This window comes from Penicillium canariense, assembly GCF_028826845.1.
Source record: "Penicillium canariense strain IBT 26290 chromosome Unknown utg000003l_segment0_segment0, whole genome shotgun sequence".
Classification (NCBI taxonomy): domain Eukaryota; kingdom Fungi; phylum Ascomycota; class Eurotiomycetes; order Eurotiales; family Aspergillaceae; genus Penicillium; species Penicillium canariense.
The window spans coordinates 3,152,480-3,178,015 of NW_026622730.1; the positions used below are offsets into that span (position 1 = coordinate 3,152,480).

Genomic DNA, 25,536 nt, shown 5'->3' on the forward strand with positions numbered 1-25,536 from the left:
TGTACTTTCCACTGGGTGGTCCCGCGGCACTGCGGGATGAAGTCATGGATATGTCAACGGAAAGGCTTATATAGCCCAAAGAACACTCACGTCCGTGGACTAATAGATCAGGTGTTTTCCAATGGCAAGACGATTGCAGAAACTGGCATCCGATAACCGCTGAACTTGGACCAGCTCCGTTCATCATCATGCCTCCCCGGCCCTTGACGCGGGCCTTGAATCTGCGCCCATCTCGTATCGGCCCTCCCGACTACTTCACATTCACATACTCACGAGACCTGATCTCGGTGAAGAGCAAATCTGCGCAAAGATGTCTTGCAACATACACTGAAAACCCGACTGCTACCGACAAAGCAGGTAACAAAAAGGAACGTGTCGTTATCCTTGGCTCTGGCTGGGGTGGATATACGGTCTCGCGCCGCCTGTCGCCGCAATCCTTCTCGCCCCTCATCGTCTCTCCACGCTCATACTTCGTCTTCACTCCGCTCCTGACCGACACTGCCAGTGGCTCACTGGACTTTTCCAATATTGTCGAACCTGTCCGGGACCGGCGTGCCAAGGTCGACTTCATCCAAGCTGCTGCGCGAGCTATTGATCTGAAGAAAAAGACCGTTTTGTGCGAGGCCACTGTGGTCCGGAGCGGTGTTACTGAGACGCCGCGTACCTCCGAGGATGAAAGACAAGTTGACGAAGGTCCGGAAACCACGTCCAAGCAGCCAATGCAGGCATTGCGCCAATGGGAACAAGGTGAAATATTCGAGGTTCCATACGACAAGCTTGTCATTTCAGTCGGCGCTGTCAGTCGCACTTTTGGTACACCGGGTGTCAGGAAAAATGCCATGTTCTTCAGAGACATTGGCGATGCGAAGCGGGTGAAGCGGCGCGTGCGCGAATGCTTTGAGTTGGCCGTCCTTCCGACGGCAACACCCGAGATGCGGAAGTGGTTGCTTCATTTTGCAATTGTTGGCGCAGGCCCCACCGGCACCGAACTTGCCGCCTCGTTGCGCGACTTCATCTATGTGGACCTGATGGCGCTCTATCCAGCGCTAGAAGGGATCCCCAAAATCAGTCTCTATGACGTCGCGCCTCAGGTACTGTCGATGTTCGACGAGTCCCTCTCCCGGTATGCGATGAAAACCATGAGGGGCGAAGGCATCGACATCAAGACCTCCCATCATGTCAAGAGCCTACGCTGGGGTCCACCCGGTGCCCCAGGCCCCCATGAAATGGATCCCAAGCGCTGTTTGACGTTGACTACCGAAGAGGAGGGTGAAGTGGGCGTGGGCATGTGCGTCTGGGTGACGGGCAATGCAATGACCAAGCTTATCAGCCAATCTCTTCTTGCAGTCAATGATTTTCCAACTGACTCCGTCTACACCATCGACGGTGATTCAGGCCCGGTCGCCCCCACTGGGAAATCCGCTTGGGAGGTCAAAAAGGTCCCCAAAATAGGTGCCTTGCTCGTCGACGGTCATCTCCGCGTACAACTTCACAACGATGCTGGACAGACTGCCGTTCTCAAGGATGTCTTCGCCCTAGGCGATAATGCCATTCTGGAGACCGGTGCCCCTCCGGCTACAGCGCAAGCAGCCTTTCAAGAAGCCAAGTGGCTCGCGGATCGCCTGAACAAGCAAGACCTGGAGCACACACCACCCTTCTCGTTCCGCAATATGGGCACGCTGGCTTACATCGGAAGCGAGAAAGCGCTGATGCAGCTCCCTCACGACATGCATGACCCAAGTAAGCGCAGTAAATACCTGCCGGGGGGATCACTGGCCGTATGGCTCGGTTAGTCTGGAACGCGGCGTACATTACCATGAGCATCAGCTGGCGCAATAAGCTGCGGGTGGCGTTCCGGTGGACCCTAAACAGACTGTTTGGGAGGGACGTGTCACGCTTTTGAGATTGCCAGGAGTAAATTATTTAATAAGCGGCGACATAGAGTCAATCATTTTCTCCCATCGGCTAATGACTGGATCTTTCCTCCGGCCTTACCATGTGTGGGCAGTTCTGGGCGAACCGAGGCTTCTCCGCATTCCCCGCATGGGCGCACGTATTTGAGCGGGTCGGCCGCGGGTACCCTTCACGTCCTCCCGACACTCACCATGGCAGCTCAGGAGCCCGCGTATGTCGCCATCGCCCAGCGTAAACAAGCTGCCTTGTTGGCTGCCATTCCCGCTGAATGGCGGTTGCCGGCGCATCTCATCCCGGCAGGGATGCTTTCACCCGCTGAGTCGATCACCGAGGGACCCAACCGTTACGGGAGAGTCAACGTGACGGAGATCCCGCGCACTTGCGGCATACTCACCCCAAAGGAGCTAGAGATCACGGAGAAGTATGATGTGCGTGGGTTAGTTTCGGCCATGACTGGAGGCAAATTGAAGGCTGAGGATGTTATCCGGGGGTTCTGCAAGGTGAGTAGTCTCGCACGCTCCGTTCGGCTTGACTGTTCGCCCTGTTAATGCTTTTACCTCTGCAATCATGACAGAGAGCTGCAATTGCCCATCAACTCACCCGCTGCCTTACCGAGCCCCTCTTTGACCGAGCTTTGCGCCAAGCAAAGGAACTAGACGACCATCTCCAGCGAACCGGCACTCCCGTCGGTCCTCTGCACGGCCTCCCCGTCTCGGTGAAAGACACATTCTGCGTCGAAGGAGTGGACTCGAGTATCGGGCTTTCTGCCCTCGCATTCAAGCCCGCCCGCAAGAATGCCGCCTTGGTCGATTTGCTCCAGTCCCTCGGCGCCGTGATCATCGCCAAGACGAATGTCCCACAAACGCTCGCAACGCTCGACAGCTGCAACCATCTCTTTGGTCGCACTCTGAACCCACTGAGCCGTCAATGGACGGCCGGTGGCAGTACCGGGGGAGGGCGCGCTGCTTGCAATGAACGGGTCCATGGTTGGGTTTGGCACTGATATCGGTGGCAGCATCCGCATCCCCGCGATGTGCCAGGGCCTCTATGGATTCAAGTCGAGCGAAGGGCGTGTGCCGTACGGTGGCCAGGAAGGTGGGCAGATTGAAGGCAAGGGCCGGATCTCCCTGCAGCCTGTAGCTGGTCCGTTGGCACGCTCGGTGGCGGACATTGCTGCCGTCATGGCCGAGATAGTGCCGCGTGCGGAGCTCGTCGGAGAAGATTGCATTCCGGGATACTGGCCCAGCCCCTCGGTACCAGCTTCTCTTGCAGTTCCGCGCAATTTCACCGTCGGTATACTCAAGACGGATGGTGTGGTCACTCCCTTGCCGCCAATTACCCGCATCCTCGAAGAAGTGGCTAACCACTTGCGTCGGACACCTGGCGTAGAGGTTGTGGATATCCCGCTCCCTCCGGCTCTACCAAAGTGCCAGGGCCTCGCGGGCCGTCTCATGGGTGTTGACGGCGGGGCCCACATGCTCGACCTAATCGAGGGCCAGGGCGAGTCCTTGATGCCATGGCTCCAGGGTCGCATGAAGCGCGGCCCGGCTCTGACTATCGATCAGCTGGCGAAGCTGCAGGCCCAGCGCACCCAGATCGAAAGGGAGATGATGCAGATGTGGACTCATTCTTCATCATCAAGCAGTCGCCAGGTTGATGCGATTGTCTGTCCTATCGCGCCGCATCCTGTTCCACAGATAGATCGATATAACGCTGTTGGATATACCTCAGCATTCGTATTGCTGGATTATCCTGCTGGCGTTATCCCTGTACGGCCTTTCGTAGAATCGGATCTTGAGCTTGGGCGGGAGATGAATGATCCTGTGCTGGGAAGCTGGGACCAGGCTAATCGACAACTGTGTAGGTTTGACGTAAACGGCTTGTGTTGGAGTGCTGCTAACCATGTGGGATCTAGGGAATGAGAAAACTGTGGACCGCCGTGTATATCTCGACTCGCCGCTGAGTGTGCAGGTTGTGACGCCAAAGCAGCGTGACTATGAGCTCTTCCAGGCCATGGAGATTATTGACCGAGCAGTTCAGGGCCGCGTGGGACAAACTACATCGAAGCTGTGACTATTTTTGCAATTCAGTAGTATATAAGCTTTCCACATCAATAGTTAGTGCACCTCGCACGCGCAGTATCCATAAGGCCGTGTGCTTCCACATAGATGCTTCCCATAGTTCTTCTCGGCCGGCGGATCTCATCGACTATCTACATTACATACGCCCCCCCCTACATCATGTCTAAAGCCTCCCCTTCAACACCGCACCTCCGTCGGACGTGATCACAGCTCCATTCAAATGGCCCGAGGCCCGAGAACCCAAAAAGACCACCAGACCTGCGATGTCCTCGGGTCGGCCCAGTCGGCCGTTCGGCGAGAACTCTTCCAAATGCTCGATTCCCCCCTTGGCCTCAATCAGGCCGAGCGCCATCTTGGATGGGTAGAAACCCGGTGCAATCGCGTTGGTGAGAATATGGCGAGGGCCCAGCTCGACGGCCAGGTTTTTGGCCAGATGGATCGCAGCAGCCTTGGAGGCTGAGTAGCTGGGCGTGGCATGCTCGCCAATTGCACCGATGCCGATTCCTGCGACGGAGGCGGTGATGATCACACGGGCCGGGTCATCGACGGTGGCCTTGACGGTGAGAAGGGGGGCGAGTCTATCGGTAACACGTCAGCGGGAGATGGTGTGGGATCAGGATATCCAGGGCCCTCTGCAAACGCACTTTTGGATGGTATAGAAAATGCTCTTTACGTTCAGATCCATCACCTTGGAGAACATCTTCTCGGGGTGGGTATCGAACTTCTCGCCCCAGGTGGCACCGGCATTGGCGAACAGGATATCCACGTGGTCGGTGGTCTTGCTGATCTCTGCCACCAGGCGATCCAGCTCCTCCACCCGAGAGCTATCGGCCGGCACGGAGATGGCTTGTGCGCCCGGCCGCTTGGTGGGCAAGGCGTTGAGTGCGGCGACGGCTTCCTCGCAGGCGTCCTTCTTGCGGGATGTGATGTATACTTTGGAGCAGCCGGCTTGTAGGAGACTGCCATGCCTCGTCAGAATGCATGCTAGACATGGTGTGCATCCCCGCAGAAACGGATGGTGCTGGATGTTACGGATCCACTCACCCAGAGGCAGCATGCAAACCCAGTCCGCGCGAGCCGCCGGTCACCACAGCGACCTTCCCCTCCAAGGAGAAGATGCTAGAGAAGTTAGACAGTTCCACCTGTTCTTCTGCCGACATGGTGATATGCTTCAAGATAGACGGGAGGGGGTGAGGGTGGACACCAGGGGCCACTATTTATATCAAGGCGGCCGTGCAGAGAATCGGCAGCCCCAGGCCACTCCCGCCGGCCGAGGCTCGACAGCAGCCGAACCCCGCAAATCTGGGGGCTCGTCCACCGAGTTGCTTCGGCCAATCTTTCTACCCATGACAGCGCCTGCAATTAACCGTGAATCCAGTATAGCTAGACGTAGCCTCAGTCGCAAAACCCAGTCACCAATCGGATTGTGGTCCAGAGATATGTCTGAATATGCCAGCCACGAGGTCATCAGGAAGGGTCGGGCAACGTCAACAGGCGACATTCAGCGTGCATTTCGTGGATGTTGATTGACTTGATTCTGTTCACCCAATAAGATTGACAGAGCATGCTGATTAGGGCGAGCAGTCGTGCAGGGAGCTGGGCTTCGTTCTCAAGGCCCCCGACCTTTGCTGATTAATGCGGTTCTTGGCGTCTCTATGGAGCCCAATGGATCCAGCCTCGACGACCTCGTCTTGCACGGAATGACTTTCGGGTCATTGGATGATGGGCTCAGCTTCATCATGCTTAGACTGTCAATCTGGAGCACGACTCTCCTTTCCCGAATGGATCCCGTCGCTGTCATCGAATCGCATCTCGCTGCACCGCCACTGGTGGAGCGGATAATGTGCTCAATCCCTCGCATGGCCACGAGAAATGGGCGGGGACGAGAATCGAGGGAATCCATTGGAGGTGACTACTTCGGTGGGCGTGGAGTGACGTGCTGAGGAGGGCGCTTTAAAGGGCCCGGGGACCTTGGAAGCCACACTCAGCAGTTCATATACATCTCATCTCCAAGAACCCCCTCCATCGCTCTCGCTTTCTTGTCGAATACCACCTCCACGACCCCCATTCCCATCCCTTGCTCACTATGGCGGCCCAGACGCACACCCTGCCCCCTCTCCCCTACGCCTACGATGTAAGTCTCGCATCGATGCAAGATGCAATACGCAGCACAGGAACTCACCGAATCCTCAGGCCCTGGAGCCCGTGATCTCCAAGCAGATCATGGAGCTGCATCACTCCAAGCACCATCAAACCTACGTCAACAATCTGAATGCCGCCCTCTCCGCGCAGGCGTCGGCCACCCAGACGAACGACGTGCCCACCCTGATCTCCCTGCAGCAGAAGATCAGGTTCAACGGCGGCGGCCACATCAACCACTCCCTCTTCTGGAAGAACTTGACTCCTCCCGGAACTCCCGGTAACGACCTGGCCAGCGCTGCGCCCTCGCTGCGGGATGCTATTGTCTCCCGCTGGGGATCGCACGAGGCCTTTGTGAAGGCGTTTGGCGCTGAACTGCTCGGCCTCCAGGGCAGTGGTTGGGGATGGCTTGTGAGCAAGGGTGGACCGCAGGGTCGGCTTGAGATCACGACGACCAAGGATCAGGATCCGGTTGCCGCGGCTGACGTGCCGGTCTTTGGGGTGGATATGTGGGAGCATGCGTACTATCTGCAGGTGAGTGGCCTAAACTGGGTGATGTCGTGCCTTCTCGCTTTACTGATTCCTCGTTTAGTATCTCAACAACAAGGCTGGCTATGTCGAGGGCATCTGGAAGATTATCAACTGGGCCGAAGCTGAGAAGCGCTACACAGCCGGTGTGGAGAATCCGCTGAAGCTGTAAGCCATTCAGTGATTCGGAAACACGGGGCAAAGGATCATGCCCAGCGAATGAACGCATCTGGATTATCATATTTGTACTCTCTGTATGCAGTATGAATGATGAAAATAAAATCAATAAACATGCTCAAAATCAATTATATCCGACAATTCCGACCCCCAGGACGGCACCGCCCGCGTCGCTCACGGTAACTTGTCTCCCGACAACGCCCTTCGTCGAGACGCCCAGGTCCAGCCGTTCGGGCAACTCGAATTCCATCTCCGTCTGGCGCTGCCCGGGCTTCAAATTCGGGCTCGATGCCAAGTCTAAACGGAACTTGTGTAGAGGTGGTGTAGAATTCGTTGGTGTAGAGAGATCTCCATATTGCCTAATGCTTGTCAGGATAGGCGGATTGATTTGAGATAACCGGAGACACTTACTCGATCCGCATATCCACCTGCCGGCATTCACGAAGCATTTCGTACGTCTCAGCGTCATCGATTTGAAAAATTGCTTTCGTCTTGCTATCCTTCTCGTTGTCGCGGAAAAATAGCGAATATGAAGATAGAGATGAGACTGATGAAGTTGACGAAGCAACGGAGTCCGGAGACGAGGACCGGGACTGCTCCGAAGTATGAGAACTCGATGAACTCGATCGATTCTCACTGGGGAACAGCACCGCAATGGTACCGCCAAAGGTAGGTCTGATTGAGTCGCCGCACATGTTTGCAGATTAAGATAAATTGAATAATCAATAAAATCAAGTCAAGAGGCCGAAGTAGTCACAATGCACAAGCGCAACAATGCTGTACAATATGTGCACCGTCTAGATATATTCTTCTGCACGTACAAGGCAACACTTCAAGTCAAGTCACTTCACTACTAAATCCAACAGATAGAACATGGAGTGCCCGTCTGGCTAAATAGGCCCAATCCCCAAGGTGCCGGCCACCAAGGTGAGCGGGATCGAGCAGATATGCGGCCCCGCTAGTGTCGATCGTGTCCTCTCAAATCTGCGCACTGTGGGGCCTGCGTGATGGATGGCTAGTCCACATCTTTGGGGGGCGTTCTGGTCCAGGCATGACTTGCCCAGAAAGGTAGGTCTAATTTGAGGTGAGCTCAATCGAGAAATACCCCTCTGAATTTGAATAATAGCACATACATCGTGCCGATAATGGGCCTTATCTGAAGGGGTTGCATACCGTCTAGGCGAAGACTTTGGGCCACCTAGAATCCACCACAATCTTCCCCAGTATGATCGACATGACACATCTGGTGAGGTGTGCTCCATGGATGCTTGGCTTAAAGAAGTATAAGCTCTAAGTCTGACATGTCTCCCTTCCCAGTGATGCCTCACTGCCTCTTACCGTTTTCAGCAACCACCCGCTCGGGTAAAAGCTCAGAAGGCATTGCAGGCTGCAATAATCATTAGTCAGCGGTCGGATGGTGTAGTTGGTTATCACGTGTCGTTAACACCGACAAGGTCCTGGGATCGAACCCCAGTCTGATCAGCTTTTTTTTTCTGTTTCCCACTACCCTCACCATACGCCTTCATGGCCCACCTGCTGGTAGACCGCTTCAAATTCAGGTCAGCAATTTCCTCAATATAGCCTGGAGGGGTATGATCCCTACTTTGGGTGTAGGAGTCCACCTCCTCATCACCTCAAATACCAACCCATCCAGCTCGACCGGGCCTTGATCCCTCCCTTTTTTTGGCTTTTCTTTTTGCTTCTAGTTATGATTAATTGAAACATCATACCAATTGTATCCAATTGTATCCTTTAGGTTACTGTCCTTTGTTTTGCTTTTCTAATTTCCCTTCCTTATACTGAATACCTATCATTTGCAAGGTCACTCGAAGGTCTTGATTTTGGTGTATGATTTATCATGAATTACCGTTTTCGATCAAATATATATATCGTACTGGTGGGAGAATCTTCTTCAATGGGACCTTGTCACTGAATTCAAGTTTGCCCAAGCACCTCGGAACAAATCAGAGATGGACGCAGAACACCACGATCGAGCAGCTCTTGAATTCCAACACGGGGCTTGTTATTAACTTCATTGTTCTTGGCTCTGTTGGAGGGCATATTCAGGGTCCACTGAAGTTCAAAAGAAGTGTTTCAACTCGCTCTCGTCACGTTCATGATTAGACTCGGTTTTCATGTTGCAGGAAAATTCCACCAGGTCTGGAAGGGTATCATCATGATTCTTCCGATAGAATTCGGTCGAAGACGCGCCGATGCGGCGAAGACTAAGAGCGGGCGAAACGTCGTCAAGAGACGATGGGTGCTGTGGCTTTGGGCGCACGAATAAGATGACTGTCTGAGTCCTATCTTGAAACCCTCATGTGCCAAGACGCTATGACTTCCTTTGCTTCTTCCTCTGGCCACAGAATATAGTAAATCTTCCATGGCAGCTTTATGTAAAGCAAGCTAGAACAGGAAAACGAGATTTGATAACGGGGTTGTCTCCAGTGCCTGCAGGGGTCTTCTTGAAGTAGTGAGAGCAGAATCTAGAAGCTCCTTCGCAACCACAGTGTAGGCTGCACAATGTAAAGTGACGAGTTGCACATGTAGACAATCATCTATCAACCAAACATTAATTTAAGTGCCGAGGAGAGAGCAGCACGGCGAAACAGATACTATCATTTTCTTGGTAGAGTCGCCATTGTCTCAATGTATATGGCAATTCACCGCGTAAATATGATGTTCTGGAATAAAGCGTGGACAAAGGGGAGAATTCATACCAGAAGAGATTAATGTAGCAGAGTCCGAGGAGGCAGTAGTCTCAATATGTCCACAAACACTAGCAAACAAGCAGGCAGTAGAGTGGTACTGAATAGTATTGCCCAAAGCGGTTAGCGTGATATCGGAGCTCCTGCGCTCTTTTCGGCTTCACCAGATCCCGTCACAACTCTCCCTTTAACCTCGACCATCAATGCGCTCGCTGCCTACGATACCCCGGCCTCAGTGAAGTATCGCAGTGCCAGGAATGCAGGCAGGCTACCTCCTGTCCACCCTCTAAGCAACTGCGCCAAGTCGCCCAACCCATCTCCCCAACCCTCGCATCCCGCGCTCGGCCTTCCCTCACCTCCTAGAGTCTCAATTGAGGCTCTCACGACCATGGCTTCTCCCACTCAGACTCAAGGCTCCGCGCCAGCCACCCAGCCTCTCACTCCTCCCGCCGAATCCTCCTCAATAGCCAACGGTGTCCCAGCCCCCGCCGCAGCTACCACAACCTCGCAAGCAACGGCGCCCGCGCCGGCGACAGCCCCAACCACATCAACCTCACAATTGCCCCAGATCCCAGGAACGTCTCTCCAAGACAGCGGCAAATCGCGTCGTCCACGCGATGTGCGCCTCGTGCACATGCTCCTCGCCTCACTCGGCGTGACAGCCTATCAAGATCGCGTGCCACTGCAACTCCTCGACTTCGCCTACCGCTACACCTCCAACGTCCTCCAAGACGCGGTGCATCTTGCGACTGAAGGGTACGCCCCCGTTTCCGGCGATGGCAGTGGTTCTGGTGGGAAGGGTGCGGCATCCACAGAAATTACCGGCGTCTCTCTGCCTGCGCTGCGGCTCAGCATTGCGTCGCGGCTACACTATCAGTTCCAGACGGGCTTGCCCAAAGAATTCCTCATGGATGTGGCGTCGGAGAGAAACCGCATCGCGCTACCTGGTGTGTCGAGAGGATTTGATCCTGCCGCTGGAAGTGCGAATGGTGGTGGTGCTGCTGCCGCAGGCACGGCAAATCAGAGTGTCATGATGGCGGGTATGCGATTGCCGCCGGAGCGGTTCTGTCTTACGGGTACGGGGTGGAATATGAAGGACGAGTGGGACAGTGAAGGGGAAGAGGAGGAGATGCCTGATGCGCCACAGCAACAGGCCAAGGGCTCCGCTGCTAAGGCTGAGGAGGACGAGGAAGGTGGGGATGAAGACGACGACGATGGGAAGATGGAGGATATCTTTGGCGAGGACACCGCGATGGGCGATGCGGGTGAAGGAGACGAGGACCAGAAGATGGGCGATGCTTAACGTGGTGCCTGGCTCCCGATTCGTTTTCTTCCGCTAGGCGGCTATGTTGTTTTTTATATGCTCGGGTTGGACGGTGTTACTGGTGCCTGGTGTTCTCGTCATTACCTCCATCTAGACCGGGAAGGGCCGGACTATTTACCATCGGGAGAGATATCTTCTACGTCGTGATAAAGCTCAGATACAGAGTTTTTCGTGCATCAGCTGGTGCTGATGCTGAGGAGAACACGTGAAAAGATGAGATGAGTTTCTGATCGATGAATTGAGAACATGCTATCTTGTAATATACTGTACATAATCGAGTGCCATCCCATTTGCCCTAAGTTTAGGATGATCATGCAAAAGAAGAAAATATGCCCAAGAAAACGCCTGATTTTGTCCTTTGTACGCCGTGAGGAGAGACAAGGCATGCGGGTTCCACATCTGCCGGGGAACATGCCTCGAGGTACGACACCATCCTGAGCATGTTCCAGCAATGCCAGATGCCCCTTTGATTGCATCTTCTGGCAGCAATCGCACGGTTCTGCCGAATCCATAAGCTCCTCACCATTCGAGCCAAGGAGTGGCCGTCACCAGGCAAGGGCATCTCGACGCTTCCCAGGCAATGCAAGCAAGCAGGATCAGATACCCCCAGACGCCGAAACCCATATACACAATATACACTCACCCGTGGACTGAATCCACAGGTGATCGTAAACGAAGATGAAGAGAGGGAGAAACGTTCAACAGCCAGTCAGGAGATCACCTTCCCTGGGCCTGCTGCCGTCTCCGCTCCTCGTCCTGCCGCATCATGGTGATGACCTCCTCACGGCGCTTCTCCACGCGCACAAGCTCTTGCTCCTTCGCACGGCGTCGCTCCTCAAATGTGGCAAACCACTCCTCACGAGCGCGGTCTTCTTCCTCCCGGTTGTTGGCGTGCTCGATCATACACGAGTTCATGGCGAGGCGCTGCTGCCTGCAAACCCATGTGGCAGTGACGGTACGGTTAACCGCACATTCTGCGAAGGCTGTATAACAAGGGGGTATTAGTGATGTGCTTTCTTTCTGTAACTCGTGGGGGTTCGTGGTGGAGCTGGATCATGCAACTTCTGGACTCCGGCCGAGTTCCAGCGGGTACGGAATGAGAGCCCCTTTTGAACAGGCGAATTGAGGTGCCCAACGTAGCGTGGTAAGATCACATACCTTTGATTTCCGGTGCGCAGCGAGCTCGTACGCGCTTGTGGTACAGCTGCTTGACTTCTTGTTCCTGGGAGGCCGAGAGGGGGAGCGGATTGCGGAGATTGTATTTCTTAGGCGCAGAAGCTGTTGCTGAGGTATCGGGAGAGGCAGATGGTGTAGCCATTGAGACTGGATGGCTCGATCTAAGTGATCAAAGTGACAGGTGCAGATCAGATAAGTGAGAGACGCAATGCGTGGCCGGAAGTGCGAGCTGACGACCCCGACAGTCGGAGAGAAAGGGTAATTGGCAAAAGATGCGGGCGCACAGGAAAAGATAGAGATAAAGGATTTCTCTACCGAGCAATTGCTGCTCACAAACGATGAAAGTGGCCGGGGAGAGGACGAGGATGTGTTGATGCGGCGCGCGAGGACCCGAGTTTCGGGCGGAGAGTCGAAAGGCGGAAGCAGAAAAAAAAACCTTCCGGACTGTACAACCTGCAACCCTCGCACCACACCACGCTTCCTACTGGGCGCATTCTGTCTAGCTCTTTTTTCTGTATTTTCATTTTCTTTCTAGAGCTGCAGCGCAGTTATACTCGATTTCGACCTCTTGGTTCCTCGTCTCAAGTACAGCAACCTCGCAGGCAAATACCCAGCATGTCGTCCATGCGCAACGCCGTTCAGCGGCGGCAACACCGCGAGCGGGGCCAGCTCGAGGGCCGTGAAAAATGGGGTCTTCTCGAAAAGCACAAGGTTGGTGGTCTCCCTCTTCTACTGCGAATCGTTGCAGGCAGCTTAGGATTTCTACAAGTGGAACATCCCCCCAAAAAACAAGCTAACCCTCGGAACAGGACTACTCGCTCCGCGCAAAAGACTACAATGAGAAGAAAGCCAAATTGAAGCGCCTCCAAGAGAAGGCCAAAGACCGCAATGCCGATGAGTTCAATTTTGGCATGGTGGGAGCCAAGAATGGCCAGCAAGGAAAACATGGACGTGGTGTCGGCGTATCGCGAGACTCCGCCGCGGCTCGCGGACTCAGCCACGATGCGATCAAGCTGCTCAAGACCCAGGATCAGAATTATCTTCGGACGGTGGGTGAACGGATACGGCGGGAGATCGAGCGCCTGGAGCGCGATACACAGCTGCAGAAAGAAATGAATGAGGCCCTGGGCGGGAAGGGCGGGAAGAAAAAGCAAGAGGAAAATGGAGACGACGAGGACGAGGACGCGTTCGACGGATTTGATGATTTTGATGATCTCGACGTGGGCGCCGCGGAGAAGCAGAAGTCACGCAAGGTTGTGTTCGCGGACGATCGGGGAGACCAGCAGAATTTGAAACGCCGGCGCGAGGATGACGATGCGATGGACGAGGATGAGGACGAGGACGAGAAGCCATCTGCACCTGGCAAGACCCCCAAGCAGCTTGCGGCCGAGAAGGAAGCACTCCGCGAGGCTCGCCGTGCCCGCAAGATCCGAAAGCGGGCCACCGAGGGCCGAGAGAACAAGCTGGCGGCGCTGCGCAGGCAGTATGCGGAGATCCAAAAAGCCGAACGTGAGGTCGAATTGCAGCGGGGCAAGATGGACCGCTCCGTTGGAGGAACCAACAAGCATGGGCTCAAGTGGAAGATCCGTGAGCGAAAGCGCTGAGCGGCCTGAACGTGGCCCGACACCGGCGTTCGTTATGAGTTGATGACCCGCGGCCATTGCTTCTCCAGCCTCTTCGTGTCATATCGTCCTTTGGTCCTTTTTTTTTTTTATTATCTTGTACCGATACCAGCATAACGGGGAGTCCAGGCGCATCGTGAATATCAAAAGCGAGAACACCAGCAAACCAAAAGATTTATATACCTAATTCTCGTTCGGATCACTGGACCACCATCTCCCATTTCGGGTGGTCTCTAGTTGTGTATAGTGTCGCCATTCACAAGCGCGCCATTGATAACTCACCACGGCTAGTGTCATCCGGCCACAAAGCCCGAAAGTAGCCGGATTGTCCTACTCTGCTAGGATCGGTATCACGCTCGACTCTTCGACGTCTCTCGTGTTTCCTTACCCAACCTGGCCAGCACTTCCCCCGTAATCCCCGCCTGCTGATAGGATCGACGGCAGCGCTCCGCGGCCCCACCCTGATTTATAATGGGCGCTGACTAAGTTTATCGTTTATCGGTGACTGAGAAATGTCGCCACCCCTCACTGTGCACTTTTCCTGCCCTCTTCCCTCGCTCTCCTCCCTTTCTCCGTTCAACTGACGGGTCCCCGAGTTTTCACAATGGCGCCCTCTTTCGTGTCCATTGACACTAGCGACGACTTCAACATGGCCCCTCCATCCGGGCCCGTCGATGCCCCGCGCACCCTCCTCCTCGCTCCCCCTCCATCGCCGCACACGAGGAGACACTCCACGCCCTCTTCACCACCTTCGACCGCCAGACCACCGACCTCCAAATGCTCGACCGCCTCTCTACTGGCGCCGTCACGCTCTCTCCCAACACATACTCCCTCGTCCTCATCCTCACCGAGACCGATGGCTCACGGCGGGCGGAGGCTCTCCAGCTCCTCACCCGAAACGTATACACCGCCCTCGTGCCCGCTATGAAGCCCGGAGCAAAGTTACAAACACAGGATAAAGCGTTGACCGCCGCCGAGGCAATGGAGGCCATCATGGCTGGCCTGGCGCAGAACGAAGCGGGTTTCGAGAAACCCAATTTCGAGCAGGCGTCCGCCGTCCCGCTGAAGCTGGGGGGAAGGAAGAAGAAGACCGCTGCGCCGGCGGGCATAATGATGGGATTTACGACAAATAGCACACCCGGGAATAACCACGACCGGGATGATGACGAGGAGTTGATTAATGAGGACTCGCTTCTTGACGAGGAGGATTTCACAAGGCCCATCATGCCCCGTATGTATTGCTCTATGGGTTGAGTCTAGCAGCTTGCTAACTGATTATCCTCCAGCCCCAGAGTGCCAGCCCAAGACCGGTCGGAGGCGGCGAGCCTGCAAAGATTGTACGTGTGGTCTCGCAGATCGCCTGGAGGCAGAGGATAAGGAGCGCCGGGAGAATGCCGATAAGAATCTGAACGTGCTGAAGCTGCAGTCGGATGACTTGACCGAGTTGGACTTCACTGTGGAGGGCAAGACCGGCTCCTGTGGAAGCTGTGCACTGGGTGATGCTTTCCGTTGTGCAGGCTGCCCGTATCTCGGGCTACCGGCCTTCAAGCCCGGCCAGGAGGTTCAGATTCTGAATGACGTCGCGCAGTTGTAGAGTGGTTTGCAGTGTTTTGGATGGTGGGGGTCCGTCTGGCCGCAATGAAATAATGCGTCCGATCTCGGGCCTCCGAGGTCGGGGCAGCAGAAGTCGATGGGTGATTGCACCTCTTTTTCGATACCTTAGATACCTCGCTGGAAATCGGTAGTGCCAGCTATAATCCTATTACCATACTCATCATCTCTTCGCGTGCCTGTGCTCCAGAAAAAAAGGAAGAGAGAAAAAGTTACCTACGCGAATGGAAACTATGTGGGGGTACCTGACATCAGTGGGCATCGTCCCATCAGCTGCTAGGACTAGCCACGCAGATGGAACCTTCTTGCCAAAACACGGGAGCGGCTCACTACTACAGCGCCAAATATCTCCAAACATAAAAAAAAAGTTCGAACCAAAATCTTAATTTTGTATATCACTCGCTCGAAACCCTTCCGACGACTTTGGGGCCCCTTTTTCCTGCTATCTAACATTCATCGCGCATTCAATCATGACAAGAAACAAACTGGAAAACCCGAAATAAGACACTCGAAATCGAGTGAGAGATCTACGAGCGGTCCTTCTGCATCTGCGCAACACGGATGCTGACGGCCCGCTTGTGCGCGTCTAGACCTTCAAGGGCAGCCAGAGTCTCGACGGTCTTCGCCAGGCCCAGCAAGCCGTCGGCAGTCAGGTTGGAGCTGGTGATGTGCTTCAGGAACGAACCGAGGTTGACACCAGAGTACTGCTTGGCGTAGCCGTAGGTGGCTAAAATACGTATCGTTAGTTTCTGATGGAAGAAGGAGGATAATATGTGAGAAAGAAACAGAAAAAGAAACTTACGGAGAGAGTGGTTAACACCGGCGGAATAATCACCGACGCTCTCGGGGGTCCAGGGACCAATGAACACACTGCCGGCATTCTGGACCTGGTCGACAAGGGCTTCGGCACCGTCAACCTGCAGGATCAAGTGCTCGGGGGCATACTCGTTGCTGAGAATCATGGCCTCGTTGATATCACGGACCAGGAAAGTGACGGAGTGCTCCAGGGAGCCGCGGACAATGTCCATGCGGGGCAGGGCCTTGGCCTGAGCATCGACCTCGTCCTCGATGGCACGCAGCTGCTCCTCGGTCAAGTCGACCGCAATAAGGATGACCTGAGAGTCAACGCCGTGCTCAGCCTGGCTCAGCAGGTCAGAGGCAACGAAAGCCGGGTTGGCGGTCTTGTCGGCGATGACGAGGACCTCGCTAGGACCGGCGGGCATATCAATGCCGACACCGGCAGATGTATCATTGGACACGAACATCTTGGCCGCAGTCACGAACTGGTTACCGGGGCCAAGAATCTTGTCCACCTTGCTGACGGACTCGGTACCGTAGGCCATGGCGGCCACAGCCTGGGCACCACCTGCCAGGACGATGCTCTCAGCACCGACCTTGTGCGCAACGTAGACGATCTCGGGGGAGATGCTGCCGTCGGAGCGGGGCGGGGAGGCGAAAACGATCTTCTGACAGCCAGCCACCATGGCAGGGACACCCAGCATCATGGCAGTAGAGGGCAACACGGCCGTACCGCCGGGAATATACAGACCAACGCGCTCGATGGCGCGGGAGAAGCGCGAGCAAACCACACCAGGCATAGTCTCCATCCGGAGAGTCTCGTTGCTGCCCTTTTGTGCGGCGTGGAAGCGCTGGATGTTGCCAATGCTAATGTCAATGGCCTCCTGAACATCGGGGGACAGCTTCATGAGCTCAGCGGGGAACGGCGCCTTGATGACGGGGGAGGTCAGCGAGGTAGCCTTTTCGAACTTGTGCGTGTACTTGAGAACGGCGGCATCGCCGCCATCGACAACGTCCTGGATAATGGGCTTGACCAACGCGACGATCGCGTCGTTGGACTTCTGGGAGGGGCGCTTGAGGAAGTCCTTGACCTCGGTGACGGGGGTGGAGGCGGTATCAATCCGCTTCATTTCAATCCGCGAGGTGCGGTCCTCAACGGGGGCGGGAGCAGGAGTAGGGGCAGGGGCAGGCTTCGAGGCGGGGGCCAAACCAGCCTTCTCGGCCCAAGGGCCCTTAGCATCGCCCTTTCTCCGCTTGACCTTCAAGCTCTTCAGGTCAAGGTTTCGCTCGATATCTTCCAGAGTGACCCCGGCAGCAGTACACTTGGTCAGAGCAAAGTACAGCAGGTCGGCAGCCTCAAAGGCAATCTCCTCCTTCGTGGTGGCACGGCACAACTCCTCGGCCTCCTCCATAATCTTGGCCTCGGCGAGCTTCGGCTCATTGAACAGGCGAGCAGTGTACGATCCGGCGGGGGCATCGGCCTTGCGGGCAAGGAGAGTCTTCTGGAGACGGGCAAGGCCAGTAGCGGCGCCGAAGCAGGACTCAGTACCGAGGTGGCAGAAGCCTATTTGTGTCATCCATCGTTAGCATCATGAACAAGTCTCATGGAGATCTAAGCCGTCTTACCTCGTCCGATTTGCTTGACCACAAAGACCAGGCAGTCCGCATCGCAGTCGTAGCCGATGCGGATCAATTCCTGAACATCACCGCTTGACTGACCCTTGTACCAGAGGCCACGCTTGCGGCTCTGATAGACTCCAGTGCCGGTGCGGAGGGCCTCAGCGATGCTCTCGTCGCTGCTCCAAACAACACCCAGGCAGGAGCCCCGCTCATCGGTCACTGATGTGGCATATAGACCATTGGCCTGGTCGGTAACAGCCCGCGCGGCAATAAGCTTAACAGCAGAGATCTGGCCGCTCGCATTACGCTCCACAGTCAAGACCTGGGAGGGCAGAATGGCGATCGCGCCCGCTTGTGTAACCTTGTTGATGGCGTCTTCCGTAACTGCCTCATCTCCGAACGTTGTGTAGAGTCGGGGCGAGTCCGAGCTGATGTTCAGTTTGGTGGCCGCGGCGGGGATTGCAGCGGGGGTGACGCAGACGCTAGCATCGTTGCGTTCAATGACATCTGCGGCAACCCACTGCTGGAAGGAATCGATCTGACCATCGGAAAGGGTGGAGACGAGTAATCGAGAGGAAGGGACCGACTGTTCCTGGGAGAGTGCGGTCAATTGGTCGACGGTGATGAGGATCTTCGCGGCGCCGGCGTTGAGAACATCGACGAGATCTCCGGCCGAGGAGATGGCAGTAGCGTCGACAAAGACATCGAGCTGGCGAAAGTTCTGGCGCAGAAACTGCTCCGCCTCAGCGAGACTCGAGACCTTCACTAGCACTCGCCCGAAGTAGGCAATCTGCTTGAGGGTTAGGCCGGAGGTGGGGTTGGAGGGGTAGGAGATCAGGAAGGGCGTGGCCATGGCGAATGGAGGAATTGAAGACCAAGGGGAAACAGGGAGAGGAAGAAACGAAAGGGAAGTCAAGGTCCCCTGAGCAAATTGGGGAGCGTCGCTTTGGGGAGGGAAAAAAGGTTGCCAGCGATGACTCCTCCGTCACCTTTTTTTTCCGCCTCGGTGGTTGGCGGCTGCCCCATCACGCCCGCGGGTCCGCTGAATCATCGACCGCGCTGTTGTTTGCTTGGCCGGAATGCCGTGGCTGTATTTTAAGGTTATTACTGTGTTTCTTATTTGTAGCAGACGGTATTCTTTGGAGTGCTTGTTTTCTACGCTTTTTTTACTTTCGACTACTGTCAACTTGCTACCTACGGTGGTTAGCACGAGTTCCTGCCTTGCGAGATCGGGGCAGCTCGGAGTCCCAAGATCCCTGTGGAGGAGGGACGACAGGGATCCTGCACACTGCACAAGATTTCCACAAGAATTTGGTTCTCATTTGAGTCACTTTGGCTGTCTATGTACTTGGCAACAAAGTTTCCTATTTGAAGCTAGGTCGACTTCAGACGCCTCCCCTCTCTCTTTCTTTCTTTCCATAGTTCATACACAATCTGATAGGCCGAGAAATCGGACCATCTCGATGTTCCTGGAAGCCCGTGGGCACAGAAGCGAGACCATGTAGAACTGTGAATGTGTTTGAACTGAGCTGGCCCTACTCCAGCCACGCGGGCAACTTCTCAAAGAGCTCACTGGCGAGTTCATGGTCGTCCTTTGAGGCCTGTCTATACATTAGATCATCTTGTCCGTACGAATGAGAAGCATCCCCAGTGAAAGGAAATCTTACCGGCCAATGAAGGCGGGCGTATCGATGGTCTTTCCAGAATGCAGTCCAGGCTAGCACATCTGTAACCTGCGCGTTGCGTGTGACATGTTCTGTGGTTGCTTTTCCCGGGCGAACAGTGCATAGATTTCCCTCGCGGTCGCCAAACGCCCGGGACGAGGTGGTCGAGGAATGTCCATTTCCAATAGTATCGAAAATATGCCGGAGATCGGGTGCAACCTCATTGATCTTCTCGATCACCTCTGGATCATTGTAGTCGAAGACCTGTTTGGCACCATAGGACTGAACCAGGTCTGGTGCGGACTGCAGGTGGTCGTCACGTCCAAGCCCCAGATGGAAGCGAGTTGAATCGTTTACAATCCGAACGCTTGCTTGTCGTCCGTTCAGGCGCAGTTCTGCATGGTTGCAAGGGGGTCGTTCGGCTTACAACTTCCACCCCACACCAGCACGCTAGTCCCGGTGGATTTGGAGCGGTCAACGTTTAGATATCCCTTAGAGAAGAGGGCCAAGCCATGGCGACTGCTAATAGGACCGTGCTAGCCTGCTCTTTGGCGGTATTTTGTGGGACCCTGAAAGAGAGGTGGTGGTTCGGCGAGGATACATTCGCGGTAGCCAGGCGGGCAATTTCCCCATAGACCAACTGTATGAGTTGGAGCCTATTCAAAGAAACCGTGCAGACCGACCACCCCAAATCAATCCCACAATAAGGTCACCTTTGGAGAGTTTAGCAACTTTGCTACCGAGCTCAGTCACCTCTCCCACAAAGTCGCCGGCAAAGACGCCATCGACAGACATTCCGGTCAAAGCATAGGACTACCAAATAGTCCGCTCATGTGAGCCAGTGGCATGATCGTTTTGCATAGCGCAAACCATCGGTCGGGTTCTGCGCTCCATGTGATCCCTTCACCTGAACCTGGCCGATGTCGGGGGTCCAGGAAGCTGTTCTTGTTCTACTAACTTGGGGGGCTGCCCCGTGGGTACGCGGACAATTGTGGTTGTGTTGGGCAGTTGACCCATCTTGATGTACCTTCCGATGCAAACTCAACAATCAACGAGAGAATTGTTTGATACTCCGAGAATTGAGGAACCAGGTCCTATGACTCCTCCGAGATCGCAGCGCTTACCAATGAATGTCCCGCGTTTAGAAGTGGGATAGAAGGGGCGGTTGTACGGGCAATGGAGTAGACAAGGACCAAAGTATCGCCAGGAGGGAGAGTCTCGATAGATAATCTCATGGGCTACATGCTGGAGTTTTTCCCACCGGCTTCATCTCACTTTTGATCGTTCTCTTTTCAGGCTGCGAATAGGCCTTGGGCGGAATGCCGGGTGTCTTATAGTTCCACGATCTACCTCGAAATTCGAGAGCAAAAAATCCAGCGTAGTTGGCTCGAGCCTATATTTACAGATACGGCGGATATCCAGACCCAACCAAGGATCTTTTCATCGTTCGAGGCCCAGGCAGGCTCGTCCGAAGGGACATTCCTAGTCGAAACAGCTCCCTGCAGGTACAAAGTGGCAGACGGAAGGTTGCTGTTTCGAGTCCAAGAATGCAAGCATGCCACAGATCGAAATCACCCTTCTGGAATCTACTGGATGTACATGGCTCGGGGTCCGTCCCTCGCAAATTGTGCAGGAGATCAAGCCTAGGCATGCTCTGTCGGCGCACGGTCGGTCCTCCATGGATTAAGACAGCTTGCTAGTCCCGAAACAGCATGGCCCTTTAAACTCGTTAGGATGGCCAAGACGGAATCCGATGCTTCACAGGGTCCCATGAAGATCCGCGATCGTCGGCTTTATGGCCGACCCCGCGGATCGTGCCCAACCAATCAAGCCCCTGGCTGTGCTGTAACGCCCGACTTGGTCGGCCTGGTCGGTCAGATGGTGATTGAGGGGTGCATTGCTTGGCTCTCCGTGCGAATGTGCGTGAGGCGATGCACCCCTGATTCACGCCACCAGGGGGATCCATGCTTTTAGGGTTGGCCCCACCGTCATCTGCCGCAGTCATCCATGGGTCCTTTGCCGATGACATGCCCCCAAAACAAGCGATCGATGGGTTTCCAGCAGATGCACCCATATGTATGCGAAGAGTCAACATGGGAAGACTCGGGGATAGCAAAAGCTCAGGGTGCACCGCATTCCTCCGAGCCACGTCCAGGGTCCCCGACCAATGAAGCCCGGTATGCGCGCAGATCCCCCAGGGCCACTAGCCAGCCCGAGTGGGCCTCTGCAGCGGGAGGAATCAAGAAGTCAGGAACCCAATCCCAGCGCCACCGAGCCCGATGCCACCGTAGAATGCAGCTAGGAGGATTCGGAGATTAGCGCACCCTTCTGAAAGACGGGGGAGACTGCGCGACTGGCAGTCAACCGAAGTAAACCGGCGTGTGACCGCCCAGCTGCCCCTTTCGCTGCTCGCTGCTCCACCAAACAATACATCCCCCATTACCCCATTCTTCATCGTGATCCACTCCCGATTAAATAGTCGCCTTTGACCCGCTTAGGTGGGTGGTCTATCGTTTGCGACTTACTCTCTCTCTCCCTGCCCTCCCCCCCTGAAAGCCGCGTGCTGTGTTGTGGTGTCGCCAATTTTGTGTAAATCCGCCATTCTCTATATACACCACGCGCACGCGAAGAAAGAGCGCGCACGCGAGCCGATATGCGCGTCCCAGTTTCACTGTCCCTCGCGGCATTGGGTCTAGTAGGGTCGACGGTTGCTTTTCCATTTGTCGAGCCTGAGGCGGTTTTACAGCGCAAGTCGGAGACCCAAGCGAAGGCCGATGCGGTTAAAGAGGCTTTCCAGCATGCATGGGATGGCTATATGAAATACGCATATCCTCACGATGAGCTGCACCCAGTGAGCAATGGTTATGGTGACTCGCGGTGAGTCTTGGTCAACTCCAAAACATGGAGATTGGAGAGAAACTCTGAACTGATGCGACATGCAGCAATGGCTGGGGAGCATCCGCGGTGGATGCCCTCTCAACAGCAATTATCATGGGCAAGGCTGATGTTGTCAGCACCATCCTGGACCATGTCTCACAGATCGACTATAGCCAGACCTCCTCGGAGGTCAGCCTGTTTGAGACGACCATCCGCTACCTGGCCGGCATGCTGTCCGGTTATGACCTGCTCAAGGGACCAGCTGCCAATCTCGCTCAAGACTCGGACCTCGTAGACAATCTGCTGATCCAGTCAAAGAACCTGGGTGATGTCCTCAAGTTCGCCTTCGACACCGGGTCCGGGGTGCCGTACAACAACCTCAACATCACGTCGCAGGGCAATGACGGCGCGACCACCAATGGTCTCGCCGTTACCGGAACTCTGGTGCTCGAATGGACGCGCCTGTCTGATCTGACTGGTGACAGTGAGTACGCGGAGCTCAGCCAGAAGGCGGAATCCCACCTGCTGGACCCCCAGCCGTCCAGCGGCGAGCCCTTCCCGGGCCTTGTGGGCAGCAACATCAGACTCGATAATGGCGAGTTCACCGACGGACACGTCTCTTGGGACGGCGGCGATGACTCATTCTATGAGTATCTGATCAAGATGTACGTGTATGACCCCAAGCGGTTCGACACATACAAGGACCGCTGGGTGCTGGCGGCCGAATCCACCATCAACCACCTACAGTCCCACCCGGCGACCCGATCGGATCTGACGTTCCTGTCTTCGTACAACAATGGGAAATATTACCTCAACTCTCAGCACTTGACCTGCTTCGACGGCGGTAGCTTCCTCCTCGGTGGTACCGTGCTGGGCCGACAGGACTTCATTGACTTTGGTCTCCAGCTCGTCAACGGTTGTGAGGCGACTTACAACTCGACTCTGACCAAAATCGGTCCCGAGTCTTGGAGCTGGGACCCAAATAATGTCCCGAGTAGCCAGAAGGATCTCTACGAGAAAGCTGGCTTCTACATCACCAGCAGCGCGTATATCCTGCGCCCCGAGGTGGTGGAGAGCTTCTACTATGCCTATCGTGTTACTGGCAGCGAAGTGGTGAGTACTGGATTATGTTGGCCATAATCAAACTCAACTAACCAAGCTTATAGTACCGTGACTGGGCTTGGAACGCCTTTGTCGCAATCAATGCCACCTGCCGTACCGACTCTGGCTTCGCCGGCGTTAGTAATGTGAATGCTAAGAACGGCGGTTCCAAGTACGACAACCAAGAGAGCTTCCTCTTCGCTGAGGTCATGAAGTACTCCTACCTCATCCACGCAGAAGGTATGTCCCCCCACCCAATTAATATCGGCCCAATTTGAGAGCACGGGTGCTAACTTGCTGCAGATGCGGAATGGCAAGTCAAGACCGGCGACAAGAACAGCTTTGTGTTCAATACCGAGGCTCACCCTGTGCGTGTGATGCACACTTAATATGGCAATGTGTTTCCACCCTTTGTCTTCCAGTAGATAGCCATCCAAGAAGTCTAATCGGCCTCGAGTATATTTTACGCTGTTGATTATTGTTAACCTTCGTTCCCTTTTTTGGTGTAAACAGTAGTGATCCTGGACAACAGAATGTCTGCGTCATAGAACCTCGATCGTCATTATCACGATACTTTAGAACATAAGCTCAGTGCTTGACTAGTTGTAATGAGCTATCTAGTGGAGGAGAATAGAGATCATCAACCCACAGGAGTTAAATGGGTCTTAGTCGGCGGACTATCAATGTCTCCCTGCATTTGCAATGACAACTGCAGTTCGCATATCATTCTAGGAATTTAGTCATCTGTACGGCTTCAGCTTCTAAGATACACTCGGATATTCCTGGTGATCCGCCCTCCCGATCGCAGTTTCCAGATAACAATGCAGAATCCCGGCACGATGGTTCGCGTTGGGGCGGGTTCCTATTCTTGGCAGGGTCTTTCCGGTTGCGCGTGGATGTTCGCATGGTTGAGAATACCAGCCAACACTCGCACTGCCCCGGCATTCGACGTCTCCTGCGTAGACGATGGATTTTGGTCTGCGCGTGACTATCCGCATGGTTCCTGGGCTACATACCCTATATACTCGAGACTGGTTGATGAGCTACCTCTCGGTGATACCTGAAGACCGGCATAGTGAAAAGCTCCTGTTATGCTGCACAGTCTACCATCAACTAGCGTTGGGGTATTATAATACACCAAATGATGAAGGGGTTAGCTACCAATGGTTATTCTCCCAGAACACGATTGTATTCCTCAATGGATAAGGTTTCATTGGGTGGTTTTACAGGCCAGACAGAGTTCAGTGGTTCATTGTACATAGACGGCTACGTTGATATGGAGTCGAAAGATCTAGCAGACTTCTGCCGCTCCTGTAGGTGCAACTTTGGAGGGGCCGACAATTATGGTAGATGTTCGAAAAAGAATTTACAAAATGCAAATAAAATAAAAAAGAAGGGCCTAGCCGGGAATCGAACCCGGTTCACGCACATGCTGAGAACCTTTGGGGTTCTCGGGATAACCCGAAGCACGTATAATACCACTATACCACCAGGCCTCTCGTATGGAAAGTTACGGTGCAAACTAAAATATGTACAGTATTGTACCGTCTTCATTCAGACGTGCGCCTTCAAACACCCTAGATTACCTAGTACAGTACATACTGTACATGGGAGCCCAGATTCGTAGAAAGGTGATCCTATATAGTACTTACATTCAAAATTACTATAATACCTAGGCTATCTTGCTACTCATCTAAGGGGTTCTAGGTTAGGTAGCTCTGCCCTGCTCGATTCTCCATCTTAAGCTGAATGTATTTTGAAGACAGGTATGTATTGCTGGGCTAGTCTTAGTTCCGGTGCCAGATATATAGATGTACAGGGAGCCCAAGATCCAAGCCCGACCGACATTTTACCACCAAAAATTGACACGACGAACCACAACACACGTGGATCTAAGCATCAGTACACGAGCTCCCAAGATAAACTGTTCAGAGATAGATCGTACCCCCATCAAGGGTGCCACAACCACGTGACCAGATATGGAGCGTTCACCTAGATCCATAACTAGAACCCCCGGCGCAGTTCTACCGGCATTGTGCAACTACTTGAGTTTTGTCAGGGATTTCAAAGCTTTAAGGTGCCACCGGCTGACATTGGTACCTACTGATGTCCAGGTATGTACTGTAGGTTGACGCAATACATGGTGTTCCAAAAGTCTTCGACCACCTAACGATGACAAAATGCTGCCGGTCAAAC

General features: G+C 54.5%; 12 protein-coding genes across 12 annotated transcripts; 7 read left to right on the forward strand and 5 right to left on the reverse strand.

Moving 5' to 3' along the window:
* Positions 1-188: 188 nt before the first annotated feature.
* N7482_005995 (putative pyridine nucleotide-disulfide oxidoreductase) lies at positions 189-1,793 on the forward strand (the record flags this gene model as incomplete). The annotated part of the gene is made up of 1 exon (XM_056688120.1): positions 189-1,793. One exon carries the CDS (start codon positions 189-191, stop codon positions 1,791-1,793), a length of 1,605 nt encoding a protein of 534 aa, XP_056543675.1.
* Positions 1,794-2,105: 312 nt separating this feature from the next.
* Positions 2,106-3,987, forward strand: N7482_005996 (putative general amidase; the record flags this gene model as incomplete). Its single annotated transcript, XM_056688121.1, has 4 exons — positions 2,106-2,414; positions 2,489-2,813; positions 2,860-3,774; positions 3,830-3,987. 4 exons carry the CDS (start codon positions 2,106-2,108, stop codon positions 3,985-3,987), a joined length of 1,707 nt encoding a protein of 568 aa, XP_056543676.1.
* Positions 3,988-4,158: 171 nt separating this feature from the next.
* On the reverse strand, positions 4,159-5,155 carry N7482_005997 (oxidoreductase, short-chain dehydrogenase/reductase family; the record flags this gene model as incomplete). Its single annotated transcript, XM_056688122.1, has 3 exons — positions 4,159-4,573; positions 4,640-4,954; positions 5,040-5,155. The coding sequence occupies 3 exons, from the start codon at positions 5,153-5,155 to the stop codon at positions 4,159-4,161; spliced, it is 846 nt and encodes a 281-aa protein (XP_056543677.1).
* A 926-nt stretch (positions 5,156-6,081) lies between these two features.
* On the forward strand, positions 6,082-6,834 carry N7482_005998 (superoxide dismutase; the record flags this gene model as incomplete). The annotated part of the gene is made up of 3 exons (XM_056688123.1): positions 6,082-6,129; positions 6,189-6,668; positions 6,727-6,834. 3 exons carry the CDS (start codon positions 6,082-6,084, stop codon positions 6,832-6,834), a joined length of 636 nt encoding a protein of 211 aa, XP_056543678.1.
* A 129-nt stretch (positions 6,835-6,963) lies between these two features.
* N7482_005999 (uncharacterized protein) lies at positions 6,964-7,534 on the reverse strand (the record flags this gene model as incomplete). The annotated part of the gene is made up of 2 exons (XM_056688124.1): positions 6,964-7,198; positions 7,251-7,534. 2 exons carry the CDS (start codon positions 7,532-7,534, stop codon positions 6,964-6,966), a joined length of 519 nt encoding a protein of 172 aa, XP_056543679.1.
* Positions 7,535-9,935: 2,401 nt separating this feature from the next.
* On the forward strand, positions 9,936-10,850 carry N7482_006000 (putative transcription initiation factor TFIID, 31kD subunit; the record flags this gene model as incomplete). Its single annotated transcript, XM_056688125.1, has 1 exon — positions 9,936-10,850. One exon carries the CDS (start codon positions 9,936-9,938, stop codon positions 10,848-10,850), a length of 915 nt encoding a protein of 304 aa, XP_056543680.1.
* A 738-nt stretch (positions 10,851-11,588) lies between these two features.
* On the reverse strand, positions 11,589-12,189 carry N7482_006001 (uncharacterized protein; the record flags this gene model as incomplete). The annotated part of the gene is made up of 2 exons (XM_056688126.1): positions 11,589-11,854; positions 12,030-12,189. 2 exons carry the CDS (start codon positions 12,187-12,189, stop codon positions 11,589-11,591), a joined length of 426 nt encoding a protein of 141 aa, XP_056543681.1.
* Positions 12,190-12,662: 473 nt separating this feature from the next.
* On the forward strand, positions 12,663-13,651 carry N7482_006002 (rRNA-processing protein UTP11; the record flags this gene model as incomplete). Its single annotated transcript, XM_056688127.1, has 2 exons — positions 12,663-12,758; positions 12,857-13,651. The coding sequence occupies 2 exons, from the start codon at positions 12,663-12,665 to the stop codon at positions 13,649-13,651; spliced, it is 891 nt and encodes a 296-aa protein (XP_056543682.1).
* A 622-nt stretch (positions 13,652-14,273) lies between these two features.
* N7482_006003 (Fe-S cluster assembly protein dre2) lies at positions 14,274-15,263 on the forward strand (the record flags this gene model as incomplete). Its single annotated transcript, XM_056688128.1, has 3 exons — positions 14,274-14,339; positions 14,393-14,900; positions 14,956-15,263. The coding sequence occupies 3 exons, from the start codon at positions 14,274-14,276 to the stop codon at positions 15,261-15,263; spliced, it is 882 nt and encodes a 293-aa protein (XP_056543683.1).
* A 544-nt stretch (positions 15,264-15,807) lies between these two features.
* N7482_006004 (histidine biosynthesis protein HIS4) lies at positions 15,808-18,551 on the reverse strand (the record flags this gene model as incomplete). The annotated part of the gene is made up of 3 exons (XM_056688129.1): positions 15,808-16,007; positions 16,083-17,642; positions 17,705-18,551. 3 exons carry the CDS (start codon positions 18,549-18,551, stop codon positions 15,808-15,810), a joined length of 2,607 nt encoding a protein of 868 aa, XP_056543684.1.
* Positions 18,552-19,233: 682 nt separating this feature from the next.
* Positions 19,234-20,157, reverse strand: N7482_006005 (uncharacterized protein; the record flags this gene model as incomplete). Its single annotated transcript, XM_056688130.1, has 4 exons — positions 19,234-19,299; positions 19,366-19,733; positions 19,790-19,884; positions 20,033-20,157. The coding sequence occupies 4 exons, from the start codon at positions 20,155-20,157 to the stop codon at positions 19,234-19,236; spliced, it is 654 nt and encodes a 217-aa protein (XP_056543685.1).
* Positions 20,158-22,015: 1,858 nt separating this feature from the next.
* On the forward strand, positions 22,016-23,729 carry N7482_006006 (glycoside hydrolase family 47 protein; the record flags this gene model as incomplete). Its single annotated transcript, XM_056688131.1, has 4 exons — positions 22,016-22,239; positions 22,305-23,352; positions 23,406-23,580; positions 23,644-23,729. 4 exons carry the CDS (start codon positions 22,016-22,018, stop codon positions 23,727-23,729), a joined length of 1,533 nt encoding a protein of 510 aa, XP_056543686.1.
* Between the last annotated feature and the right edge of the window lie 1,807 nt (positions 23,730-25,536).